General features: G+C 46.3%; 1 protein-coding gene across 1 annotated transcript in view; it reads right to left on the bottom strand.

The window, feature by feature from the left end:
• The window catches only part of ABL1 (ABL proto-oncogene 1, non-receptor tyrosine kinase), a 65509-nt gene extending 51380 nt beyond the window's left edge, over positions 1 to 14129 (bottom strand). The window contains 1 exon segment of the mRNA XM_010720901.3: positions 13586 to 14129. Coding sequence (XP_010719203.1) covers positions 13586 to 13721 — 136 coding nt within the window. The 5' untranslated portion in view covers positions 13722 to 14129.
• Between the last annotated feature and the right edge of the window lie 6 nt (positions 14130 to 14135).

Below are 14135 nucleotides of genomic sequence, written 5' to 3'. Positions count from 1 at the left end.
TTGCATGCATGGACGATGTCTCTCTACTCCTCCCAGGTTCCTTGCCCCCCCTTGCACACTTCCTTTTTGTGGTCAAGAGCTCCTTTCGCATCCACTCGCTGCATTTTGCCTGACTTCTGTGCAGGAATGGCCCACTCCTGAGCTTGATGGAGGAGTTTCCTGAGCATTAACCAGCTCTCAGGAGCTCCCCCTCCCTCTGGAGCATCATGCCACAAGACTCTTCCATGCACATCCTTGGAGACAGCAGATCTGCAAGCTTGCCTTTCACCCCTCTCCCTGCCCTAAGGATCCTGAACTCCACCATCCCATCGTTACTGCAGCCAGGGCTGCCTCCAACTTTCCCATTCCCAACAAGCCCCTCAGTACAGTACAAGGTCCAGCAGAACACCTCCCTTTGTTTGCTCCTCTATCACAGGGAGAAGGAAGTTATCACCAATGCAACCCAGGAACCTCCTGGATCCGTCATGCCCTGCTGTGCTGTCCCCCCAACAGCTATCGGGGTGCTTGAAGTCTTTCCCCTGAAATGCCTGCACATTCAGGAGTGCAGCTATGGAGAGAGCTGCAATGCAGCCCCTCTCATTAGTCATGTTGAGAGATCAGAAACAACTCAAGATACCTTAATTGCAAAGCCTGAAATACACTTTCACAGCTCACAGCGTCCTGGGGATGAGGTTAATTCATCAAGGGAATGAAAGAGCTGGATAAAGTTGTTAGGGATAGTGATCAGGGTGAAAATGCCATTATTAAGTTGAGAAAAAACATTTTAACCAACTGTTCTTATGATTAAGTTTTTTCTTACACTGTTATTTTACTGTCAAGATGTTTGTTATCCCACAACAACTGCAACAACAAGATAATCCTGGATTTTCCCATTAGCATCCCCAAGTCCTAAAACAAGCACCCCAAGCCCATAAAAACCAATTTCCTAAACTAACAGTTGTGGGACATTAACAGATCCTTGCATAACAGCTCCATATTACCCCGACACATAGAGATGGGGCACAAAAAGGGCCTTTACGTGGGAGGCAGCCACCCTGCTCCCAAACACATGCTCTGTGCCCCGCCAGAAGCCCTACACCAGCAGCCATAAAACATCAGCAGCATTCAGAGGGAAGCAGTGTTAGCAAGCTGAGCAAGCAGGGATTCCACATCAGCCACCTAAGACAGACCTAATATAAGCCATAAAACCAATTTCAGCCTCAAATAGGAAGGCTGCTTCTTTATACCTCTCTCTAATTGAGCAGGATAGCAAGCCATCGGGACAGCGAAGGAAATCTGCTTTTCTGCTCTCCTGGAGAAACGTAATAACATGAGGGCAAAGTGTTTTTTATCAGTTCCCCAGACTGCACGAGCCGACTGCACCATTCATCAAGATGGGAATGGACCAGGAGAACAATCAGAAATCCATTAGCAAGCTGCTGCTCGCCTCCACGCTGCCTCGGCTCCAGATCAAATGTCAGCGTGCTGAATGGCTTACATTACTGGGGAGGAGGAAAGGGCCAGGGAATTGTTTCAAACCAATAAAGATATTATTACAATTTTTAGCTTTTATTAGCATGAGGGCAAGCATTTGCAATTTACGTTGTCCCTTTAACCAAGTTTCTCAAACGTGGGACAAAAGCTTCCAGCATAACTGAAGTAGAGCAAAACCAACTCCAGCACTTCCAGCTCAAGCCACAGTGAAAATTATGGGGAAAATAAAAAGGGAAATACTGAAGCAAGGCTGTTCTTTATTTGGTTTTAATATCTCTTTTATTAAAAATGCAGCTTTTATTGCCTGCATTCAGAAGCTCGGGCCCACCCGCAAAATACTGCAGGCAGGCAAGAAAACAGCACCAACTGCCAACACTGCTACTTACTAGCAGGGGAGAGACCCCAAATAACACCTTAGCTCACCACCAGCAGCTCAGCCCCGTCTGCTATGCTGCAGGCTGCTGCTGCTCCAATAACACTTCGTTGCCCACAGCATCTGACAGATCCCAAACCCATCAGCTCAGGCAACATCCTCCCCTCCCAACCCTCCCTCCCTCACTGCAAGGAGATTTAGGCCATTTAAAAAGCAATGCAAACATCCACGTTTGTATACACTTTTGTTCATTAAAAACAAACATCTGCACCATCGCTCTTTTGTCATTTGCAACGCACCTGAAAGCTATTAATTGAATTCTTACCTGGCACAGAGGCTAGAATAAGACATTCAGGGTGTATTAGCAGCGCATCACATTTGTGCAGATTAGCTCTTTTCATATACTGTTGATTCTTTAAATATAATGAATAATTTAAAATAGGAAGCCTATGTAGGCAGTGAACAAAATTAGGAATTCTCCAACGCAAGCTGATTCTCATTATCTCTCACCTGCCAGAAACAAATTAAAATATCAATCAAACGTAGTGATCCAGGTAAAATTCTTAAACCGCATCTTCGGCTCAATACCAGCAATTACTGTCATTGTCCTCAACTCGCTGAGCTCCTCCAGTGTGAGCAGGAATGACTGCAGCAAAAATGAAATGAAAACAACCACAAGATCTCAACCAAAACTTGTCACCTGCAGCACCTGGGTGACTTCTGAACAGAGACATTTTCACCTCTGAACCAGGGGATGGTGGAATCACATTCAGGCTGGCAGCATTTCATTTACTAAACACCAGCCATAAACACTGCTATGTAAAGTTCTCACACTTGCTGTTTACTATAATCTATTTTTCAACTGCCCATCAGTCTGAGGTTGAGAATCAAGCAGCGTGCTCAGACCCTGCAGCACTACCAGGTCCTCCAGCCCTAAAGGTTACTGAGCAAGGCTGACTGCACTTACCCTCATCATGTGGGAAATCCCACCTGTGCACACTGTGTTCTTTGATGCTCACCTTCACTATTGGAATGGTGAGACAGCAGCTGGTATCACCTTAAGCCCCTGGTTTTTCTCCATCAGGACACGAGCAAGGGCACGGCCTGCCACCAGGAGCCACCAGCAGCTCAGGAAGAGGGCAGGACATGCCAAAATGCCCTTTCTCACCCTAAAAAAGCCTCCCAGAGACCCCACAGCCAAGGCACACTGATGCCTGTGGAGCTCAGCATTGGGGACCATCTCCAAGTGGCACCTGTAAAAATGCTCCGTTCGTGTAAATAAGGTTTTTTTTTTCTTTGAGAACAAATTAGTTGAACGTTTTCTGTATAGTTATTTCATTTGTTTTCACTCCCGTTCATTTATTCCGATCTGCTGCACCTTCCCTTGGAGAGGTTATTAAATGCTCTGCTAATGGCCGCCAGCACTCATTTAATTCTTCTTAATGAACGTATGAGTGAGTAGCGGAAGCCATTATGTAGGGCTTAATAAAGGGTGGGAAGGAATTTCCTAAAATTTACTGCCACAGGCTGCTGCTTGAAGATAAAATAAATGGTAATTGCTCGGAACGGGAAAGAGGAGGATGATAAAATGTCCCCAGACATGGGGGGGAAAAAAATACCCAAATCTCAAAGCCTGAAGGATGGCAGAAGCAAAGATGGCCTCCGTGCAGCTCTCAGATCACCACCATCCTGCAGCCGCTTCCTCCGAGCGCCGGCAGCAGCGATGGGTCAGCTCACCACACCAGAAAGGTAACTGTTCACGGACAAAAAACATACGTGGAGGTGATTCAGAGCAGCTCATGCCGCTGCTGTGTGCAGGATACAGACAGCGTGGAACAAAAATGGCTGCTGGGGTCAGAGCGTTCAGCAGGTACTCAAACCTGAATGTGCTGAATTGCAGCAGCAGCAATGAGAGGCAGCAGCAGTGCTGCCTGGGTGCTGGCACAGCTCAGGACCCAGGGGGAACATCCCTGTGCCCATGGACTCACCGTCCTGCTGGGCACAGCTGTCCCCAGTTGTCACCTTCCCAAAGCACAGGAGGAGGAACAACCGCGTGCAACTACGGTAAGAAGTTGTTAAAGCAGCAAATTGAGTGGGCAAGACATCTCCTTCCTTGTACTCTAGGAGGCAGAAAGAAAGAAATACTATTTTCAAGAGCAAGCTCATGTAGCCCAGAGCTTAAAAGGTGACCTGAGAAGAAAAACAGGATTAGGCTTGCTCTTTTTTGCTACTTAGGGCAGACAAAACCCCTCTTAGAAAACTACCATTCTCCATGCCAGCTTTGACCATCTTAAAAACAGAAAGAAAAAAAAAAGAGGATAAAATCCAATTTTTCTTTTTTAAATCTTTGGCAGCTCGCCTGCAAGCACAGACCAACAGCTTTTCTAGCAGGCAGCTCCAAATGACAATTTGCTTTTCTAAACAACAATTTCAGTTCCTTCAGCTCAACAGCAGGATTTCCATAGTCTGATAGAACACAAAGCGACCAGCCAAGCTGCAGAGAGCATCCAATGTGAAGATGGGAGCTGCTTCTCTGAGAGAAATAGCAACGACTTGGTAGGGACAAAAAAAAAAGTCAGCTTTAACACACTGGAAGACAAAAGGCGAGGAGCTACAAGATGTGTGCAAAATGTCACAGTGCACAGTGCACCAATTTACAAAGGACAGAAGAACAGTGGACAGGCATCTGGCAGACGGTGATGTCAGAAGAGAGTTTGTGCTTTATTTCCCACACCTTAATGAAAAAGCAAAATGAATGCTCATATCATTCTGTGTATTGGCAGATGATCACAGAATCATGAAGGTTGGAAAAGGTCCCCAAACCCAGCCCCAACCCATCCCACTACCCCCACGGACACATCCCTCAGTGCCACATCTCCAAAAGCAGCTGGGATGGTGACCCCACCACTCCCTGGGCAGCTGTGCCAATGCATCACCACGCTGTTTTCTTGCTTCACGTGGGCACACAGAGCAAGAAGATGCAACTTCATCGAATCACAGAATCGTTTGAGTTGGAAAAGACCATTAAAGGCCATCTGGTCCAACTCGTGCAAGGAACACAGACACCGACAGCTCCATCAGGTGCTCAGAGGTCCAGCCTGACCTCGAATATCTCCATTTATTTATGACAATAAAGAGCACTGCTTTGTTTCAAGTTGCAAATAAACAGGTACTGCGCACTGCTGCTCTCTGGTGCAAGGAAGAACACAGCAGTTCATTTGCCTCAGCAATGGTGCATCACTGGTCATACATACACAAATCCCAGTGACCCAGCAGGAAAGTGGGCGTTTTGTTCACCCAAGGACAACCCCTATCCTGACAGAAAGGGAAGGGAAAAAAAAATCTCAGTCATCCTTTCAGTCGTAGCACGAGTTGGCGCCAGGCACAAAGAAAAGGTTGCACGCGATGGGCTTTATTCTGGGGGGAATTATTTAGTTTGCTTTTGGTAGCACCAGTTTTCAGTTCTCCTGTGTGCAAGAGCCAGTGTTGGGAGGAGAAGCGTAGGTGGGAAATGGGAAAGTGGGAGTGAAGGCTCCTGCTGCAGTCTGCCCGTGGCACACAGGCGGTGTTTCAGCATCCCAGGGGCTGTGGTGCAGGCTGGTGCAAACCGCCCACACAGCAGGAAGCAGCACAAGGAAACCCTCACCTCCTCTCCTGCCTTATCTGCTTTTATTGCCTTGCAACCCCAGCAAGCTCCTGGCTTAATGGAGCCTGCTCACAAGCACTTCAGGTCTGACCCCAGGCTAGAAGTCACCCTCACACGGAAGCAGCAGGCCTGGGTGTCGGGCTGCTGGCTCACCTCTGCACAATCAGAACAGGACCTGGATGAGGTGCTGCAGACGGGTGCAGGCAGGGCTTTGCTGGGCAAAGGAAGCGTCCAGGCCCAGGTGCAGCCACTGCCTGCACACAGCCTCCCAGGGGCCGCCTTATTCCCAGCAGCACTTTGCTTGCAGTAACACAATGAAAGATTTTGTCGTATTTTTTCTGCCTCATCAGTAAAGTGTTTGAGAAATAGAAGGGGACAGCATCCAACCTAGTCTTTGTAATCTTTCAGTACTTTAAAGACATTCACTTGTTCAGCTTTGTATCCGCAATTAATAATTATTGCAGTGTTGCTGCATATCTGTATTCACTTTAAATAAATCGGAATCTCCTTACAAGCCAGAAATCACTCAACAGCACTTCGCAACGCACCTTGCTGAGGTCAGTCCTCTCCAAAGGACACTGCAGGGACCCAGCAGCACAGCAGGGCAGGGAGGAGGAGCTCGGCCCAAGTGTGATTGTGTGAGGCTGTGCCCAGCGGTCTCGAGGCAGCAGAGAGCACTGTTACTTGTGCTGGGTCACTTTTACTCCTAAATTTTTCAGTGGTAGTGCATTTTTAAAATTCAGCTGCTAGCAATTCCAATTTGAGAACCATAAAACATACCGTATTAATAATGGAAACATAAAATGCCTGTCTGATTCACTCCAGCCCTCAGCCTCCTTCCCCAAAGGGCCTGATTTGCCTTAGGGGAGCATTTCACAAGCAGCACATCAGCTTCCAGAAGCACAGCTTCAGCAGATGGAGCCTCAGCCACAGCTGAGCTGCTGCCCTTCCAGATCTGGAACTTAAAACAGTGACATCCATGATGCTACTTAAGCTAACGGCAGAATAACAAAAACATTACTATGAAATCAAGCACTCCATCCCTCCAGCCACACCTCCCTTATCAGCTGACTCAGCACCATGGGGTGACAGCAGCCCCAGCCCTGTATGACTCAGCCCAGGACAGTGCATCATACCAGGGGCTGCAAACCACTGCACGCTGAAGCCCACCGCTTCCTAATTTGGAAAAATCGTGGGTGGCAGCGATGTCTGAGCTGGGAGGAATCTGCTCTGCTGGTGTCTGTGTCTTTCACCTTGACCTGGGTGTTATTCATGTCCCTGTAGCACTGACTTTGAGCTGAGGAAGGGTAACACGAGTTATGGAACTGGAGCAAAAGCACCCCGTGTGCCTCACTGGATTCATGTTGCTTACTTTAATAAGTGGAATGTAAATCTCTCACATTAGTATTTTACAGTTCATAGAACCTTTAAGGTTGGAAGAGTCCCCAACCCACACCCACTGACCACATCCCTCAGTGCCACATCTCCATGGGTCTGGAACACCTCCAGAATCTCAGTTCTGTCAACCCTGACCTGGTCACCACTGCAGCACAGACCACTATTTCCATTTAACGTTACTGAAATCCCTCATTCGTCCACGCAGCTGCGATGCCACAGCACTGCATGTTCTGCTTGGCTCTTATTAGCACTGCTCATTTTGCTAACCTAAGGACAGCAGCAGAGCCCATCACAGCAGCAGGTCAAAACAGGCTCCTGCAAGAAGTCCACAATGCTATGTTCAGCACGCAACCTGCACTGTCCTTGTCCTGATCCTCAGCACAAACCCCATCTCTAGCCAGCGCTGCCAACAATGGGAAAGGCATCAGTAAACCTTTCAGTGACATTAAGGAGACTGAAGTTTCCCCAACAGTTTTTTGCTCCCAATGATATCAAACACAAAGGGTTGAGAAACACACGCAGACTTATGTGACAACCTTGCAATAATCACTGATACCTGAAAGGTGGCAGTCCCTTGACATCCAAGCCTCTGCATGGGGTCACTGCTCAGATGTGACAGACAGACCACAGAACCCAATGGAACTGCAGCTTTGGCACTGAATGACAGGCACGGCTTTGCTTTTCCTCTGGCTGGCTTCCAGTAAAGGACACCTATTTTTCATTCAGTAAGTTTGGAGAAAATATATATAGCAAACATATTTGGTGGAATCCATCAGCCTTACAAGAAGTAAAGGTTAGATGGCAAGTAATTTTAAATGCATTTCTAATCCATCAAATTGAACGTATTTAAGAAGGAATAACAGCTCAGCATTAAGTCAATACCTCTCATTCAAGCTTTCCAAAGCTATCTGCAAACAGGAGATGCAACTGGACAACAGCAGCTCTAAGAGCCACTGCAATAATTCTGCCTAAATGAGGATGTACCTTCTAAACCAACATTATCTGTTGTCAGATTCACGGAGGATATGAAGACAGCTTAGAGCTAATAAAAATAATAAACTATTTGAGTACAGATATTCATAGCTGAAACTATTCTGCTTTACACACTAAATCTTCTGAATTATAATGAAATTCTCCCATCCAAAAGTGATTTGAGTAAAGCAGAGCACTGCTAGATTACAGCTCCTCTTTGGTTAGCACTGTTGTGACTTCATGAAAGTTTAACTCCACAATTAGTTTTGTGATAGCACTTCTGGCACTGGGACACAACTGTAAATAGCTGCAGCTACAACGCTGCTCTCTGCCATTCCCCCCAGCCACTGCCAAGGAAAGCTCTCCTGTTCAGAAATGCTGGATACAATGCAGCAAAAGGATTTATGCCATTAATTCCTATACTGAGAGGACCACAGCATTTCACGTAACAGAATAAAAATACGTGTGCAATTAGGAGGAGTCTGTGCAACGTAGCTATAGGAGGGAAATCAGATCTGTGCAGAAAGCAACAATAAGCAAAAGGGAAGACAGCATTGAAAACTATTCTCTGTTGTTTTAGAAGATGAAGAATGAGCTGGAATGGAGCTCGAGGTGATGAGGAAGCAGGATTTTCATATTAAGTGCAAAAGCAAACAACATCACCTGCTGGCCCTGTTCCATCAAAAAGTGAGCTCGGGGAGATTACAGCTCTCAAGGTAACTAAAGAGATCTGACAGGCACCATTTCCCAAACTCACAGCTGTCCCTTCGGCCCCCACTGCTCACTTCCCAGACGCTCCTTACTGCAGGGGATGCTCTAACTGGAGCACGTTACGAAAAAGATTCAGAACAGACACCTAGCGGCCAGCACACCCAACGGCAGCTCAGCTATCCCAGAAATCCAAGTGGAAGGACTTGGGGTCACTGCACAGGGGCCCATGCGGTCACATCAGGAACTGAGAGCAGATCATTGAGTCACCAAGCTGACAGTGCAGAGAGAACTCAACATAAACCAGGCAGCCCCACTGCCCATGGAAGGATGACGACCTGCCTCCAAGACGTGACCCACCGCATCCCCACGCAGCTGCTGGGTGGGAGGCTTCCCAGGGCTGCCCTCACAGTCTGCCCCATATGGTGCAGTGCAGGTCCCGCACAGCACCAGGGATGCAGCTCCCAGCTCTCCCCCGTGGGACTCTGCCAACCCCTCACTTTCAAGTTTAAATCTTAAACTCTTCCATTTAAAATACCACAAGTTTGCTGGCAAAAGTGCACGGAATAAGATGATGGCTCACAGCCCCCAGATCTCTGTCTAATACCCTGCAGCTCCCTCCTGCCTTCCTGTCCTCATCTCCTCACACCGCCTTTCTACCAACATTTGCTAACAACACAACGCAGAACCAGCACAATTTCTAAATGGAGCTCTGGCATACGAGCAACACAAAGGAGATGAGCTCCTGACTTACAGCAAGGCCTCAGAGACCAGCACACAGAGCAGGGCTGCTCTGCCCACGCCAAGGATTAGCCTTTCCCTGGCCTCATCTTCCACCTCGGTGCGTGGAAAGCAGCTTAGCAAGTCTTAGGCCTCTCTCCTAACACATCCCAACCCCAGATCAAGTTCTGCACAGGGGCTTCTTAGTGAAACTTGCTGCTGTTTGGTAATTGAACGGGAATTACAGTGAGAGCTTTGTATGATGGGAAGGGATGCAGGCAGAAGCAGTACGCAAATCTGCATTCCACTTGGAGCAGATGTCAGCATTAACCAGATTAATACTGAATCACATCAAAGTATGGATACACAGCAATGATCTCAAAAGCTGGGGATAATTCCCTCCTAATAGAGATGGAAATTAAAGTTTGGGAGCCTCCAAATCTCAAAGCTAACAATGAAAAAAGTTTGGTCAGTTTGGAACACCGACTCAGATACTTTAGGGAGGGTTTCCAAAGGGGCTTCCATTAGGCTGACGTTAATGATGCAGCTTCAGGAGAAAAGCCCAGAGCAGGAACAGTAGAGCAGTTCCCTTCCTGTCCCAGGGTTTGCAGCAGAGGTCATTCACCCACAGGAGCAGTGCAAGGGCACGAGGCAAAGCCTGGATCCACCTGCATGCTAAAGAATAGAGATTAGCACGGAAGAAATCCCATTTAAATGACTTCCACACGCAGGCAATTGGCCACCTAATAAATTTATACTGTGTATGAAGTAGACGTGTTGTGCTCACTCTTAAGATAAAGGATAATAAAAACAAAGTCAGATTACTGCTTGATCACAACAGGTCCTCCTGGAGCAGCTGGCTGGCAAAACTATGTTCCAAAGTCTTGGAGCTACCAGTAATGTTTTGTTCACAACCGAACAACAGCCGGTTCCTCTTGGAATTACGTATTTTGCCACAGGGTGTGAAAAATATCCACATTTCATAAAAATAATAAATACCAATATGATTATCTCAGCTCATATACATGGCTCACTGAGTCCTCAGGAAGGAACCAAAGCTCTTCATTTATTTTCATCATCAAAACAGTTGAAACGTAAAATTTAACAACGTAAAAGAAATCAACTTAAATCTAAAGTCTCTTCAAAGAGACTTCTTAAATCAACAACGTGGGCAAAGATACTTATAATTTATATTTCCCCCAAATATCACAGGGCTGATCTCCAACTGACAACTCAGGCAAGCTTATGCTATCAATCTACATAATAAACTTTGTGGTCGCAGTGCTTACAAGAAGAGAACTCCAGATTTGGCATGAAGAGTTCACAGCAGCACTCAGCACTACAGGTACAGAGACAACGAACCAGTTCCTTTGCTCCTTTCAGCAAGACAAACACCTTGTTTAGGCCTCCTTATCACTTTCTCAACCTTTGTCTTCTAGAAGAGAAAATCCAGCTCACCGCTGAGCAGCCAGCACTGCCTGGCAGCACGAAGGCACAATACAGATTCAGAAGGAAGTTCCTGCTCTTTGTATATGTGGATATGAAGGTCGTACAAACTCTGACATGTTCTGCAATGCAATAAGAACATGGCTATGATTTTTAACACAGAATAAGGAGAAGGTTATGCAACTGGGTTTGTACCTATCAACAACCCATTACATGTAATAGAAAGAGCATGCAAGACAGCCTTGTACCCAAATTCTCTTCTGAAGGCTTCCTCTCTCCTCCCCAAATCAGCAATTCCTGACTGCCACCGCAGAACTGACACAGATGTCAGCAAAGACAAAGACATACATCACAGCTTTAGCACCACCTGAATGACCTGTGCTTCAAACCACCGTAAGTTCTCATTATTAAATCCAAGCCTCTCACTCAAACCCCACGTGCCCGTGGACTGATGGCTCTCATTCTCAGCTACTGGCACACAGTTTTGTTGACTCTGATGTCCCAGAAAGCCACAAGATGCTGCTGGGCAAAATTTGATCCGCATTTAGAAAGTCTTTCCATTAATCAGATATTGGGCCAAGCTTCTGCTCTCAGCTAAGCATTGCCCAAAAGCAGTGACTACAAGTTCAGTGCTCAGCTAAGGAAAGCACAGGTTAACAGGAAAACACTGTCTTTATACTTTCTCATAACTTCAAGCTTGCAAATAATCCAAGAGCTGAAAGAATTGCACCAAACAGCCTTAGAAGGACATAGCAGGGAGGATTCACATTGAAACCACCAAACCAAGGTTCTGAGCTGCTCTACCAACGACATTTCCATAACAGGAAAGCTACACTATGAAATACTGTTCTGTCCAACTATAAATGGTTGGAAGGTCAGAGTGTCAGACTATGTGCATTTCAAAAAAGAAGAGTTAGCTATTAAACAAAAGAAAAAAAAAATAATCAAGGAAGAAGAATAACCTTCTAAAATGAATTTTCTTTCCTCTTTTGCTAGGTATTTCAGAGTACCACTTCCCAGGCTAGAAGGAGGCCCAGGCAGAGATAGAGAACACAGGACCCGTGGTGCAGCCTTCTCCCGCCTGTATGATGAAGAACCATTTCACATACTCAAAAGGAAGAAACTCTTCCTCGTGTGGATAAGCGAGACTGATCTTTTGCAGTTCTCCTAACAGATGTACTGACCTCGATGTCCCCTTTCAAGTTTATTTTTTCTAAATCAAGGCACTGAAGGTCTCGTCATGGACATATGGTACACTGACACTGTAGATGCTATCTTTCTCCACAAATGTGCCGGGATTTACTGACCTCAGGTCATACCAGCAAAAAGTTACCATCTGCCCAGTCCTGTCAGATGATCAAAAAGGAGCATTTCTGGCTCTTTGCTACATCAAAACACCAAAGACTGTGAGAATATCGTACCACTTGCACTCTGTGCTCACTGTATCTCCCCTGACCTTGAAACTCTGTCCAAAGCAGTACAAGCAGTGACCAAACTGTGGCCACAGGAGGGGTTTCTCACAGTGCTGAGAGCCTGGCTTGGAAAAACCCAGCAGCAACTTATCACCAAAGGGTTAAATACAGCCTTGTATACCCTAACCTCACAGTAATTAATTTCAATTTCCAAATAACCTCAGCTCACAAACATTGTGCAAAAGTCAGAAGTAACACAGATGCATCTCAACACAATATTTCAAAACAGCAGTCCATACACAGCATCTCTGACAATGTCTTTGCTGAACACTGCACAAGACTGCTTGGTTCCCTCCAAAAAGAGAGAATGAGTTCAAAAGAAAAGCCCAGCTAAAACGAAACTGAATCAAAGCTTCTCCTCCAAGTAATGGAGCGCATTCTCACACACAGCAAATATTTGCAGCTTTAATCATATGAAGATTACAGCTCCAGTTTTGTCTTGTTCACAAATAAACTTTCTTGTGAGGTCAAAACTATTGAAGAAACCTTATGAAGATCCCATTTCTCCAGCCTGAGATAGCAGCTTGGTGCGCGTCCTCTGAAGGAACACCAGAACAGTCACGCAATACCAAGCATTACTCCAGAAAGGATCATTGAAACAACGCATTTCCGCCTGTGTCTTTTGAAAGAGATGCCTTCAGTTTGAAGTCTCATTAAAAAAAAAAAAAAGGCATCTGAACTCATTTGGAGTTCCACTGAGCTTTCGATTCGCCGTATTTCCTGAGATTCTCCACCCCCTCTTAATCTGGGTGAGAGGGTTGCTGTATCCCTAACCTGGCCACTTGTGGCCTCCCACACTTAACTCCATTCCAGCACAAGTTACACATTTAACTGACTATGAGAAACCACAAACCAACGGTGCTGTAAGCACACGAAGCAAATTAACAAGAAACTACTTCATTCCAACCAGTTGTCACAACAGCAGCATCTGCAAACTTCCCCAAAGCAGTCCAGTTTTGTTTCCAAGCCCCTTTTGTAGAGATAATTAAGAACATTCATCACTCACAACAGCATCACCCTCAGCTGGCTGTGGTCTACACCTATGAAACAAACAACTCAAAGACGATGAAGCACTTCTCCAGGCCTTAACCCAGAACGCATCCAAGGCAGAAATGAGAAGTTTATATGATGTTAAAGAGTTATTTCCTTGTATTTCATATTTAGCTGTGCCATAACCTCTTTCCAGGTTTCAAGCAGTCTGACGTAAGTGAAGCATTAACAAAAACAGGAGTTTTACCTTGAGAAGCAAGGGAGAGAAAACAACTCCCAAGAAGCGCAGTATGTTTGCATCTAACTATGCACTTTGTGAAATCCACATCACATCCAACTCAGCAAATCAAAATCGAACCAAAAGCGAAACCAATTGAAATCTCTCACCGTGTTCCACAAAGACGTTGCAGTGCGGGCCCCCATGCCTCGATGACTCCTTCTTCCCTGCTCCTTTGATGAAGTGCAGGGCAGGCAGACTCGGCCTCCTTTGGTCCCCAAGAACTTTTCCAGGCTGCTGCCCCATAAAGCAATTCTGGGCAGCCTCTCCCAGGACAAGAAGCTTCCGCAGAAGTCTGCGATCCCCGATCTTCCAGGCTGGGAAGGAGCACGTTTGGGTGGGATGATCTCCAGGTCCCCTTCCAGCCCTACAGTTCGGGGCTCCCGTGCACTGAAGCCGCTGGAGAGGAGCAGCAGACGAGCACGGATCCTGCAGACAGCAGCACGGCTCCCGAGGCGGCTTTATGAAAAAAAACAAAACGGATTAAAAGTTCCAACCAGGCGTTAATGAGCGACGCCGAAGTTTCACCTCCTGGAACGCGGCGTGTCCTCCGTCTGCCTCACAGACACGAAGCCACGCTCAGGCTCACCCCGGGCAGGACACGCTCATTCCCAGTGATAAGCTTTCCTTTTTTTTCTTTTTTTTTTTTCCTCTTTCTCC

The sequence above is a fragment of the Meleagris gallopavo genome, chromosome 19 (assembly GCF_000146605.3).
Source record: "Meleagris gallopavo isolate NT-WF06-2002-E0010 breed Aviagen turkey brand Nicholas breeding stock chromosome 19, Turkey_5.1, whole genome shotgun sequence".
Lineage (NCBI taxonomy): Eukaryota > Metazoa > Chordata > Aves > Galliformes > Phasianidae > Meleagris > Meleagris gallopavo.
Note: the sequence above shows the minus strand (reverse complement) of the source record. Positions and strands in the feature narration are given on the sequence as shown.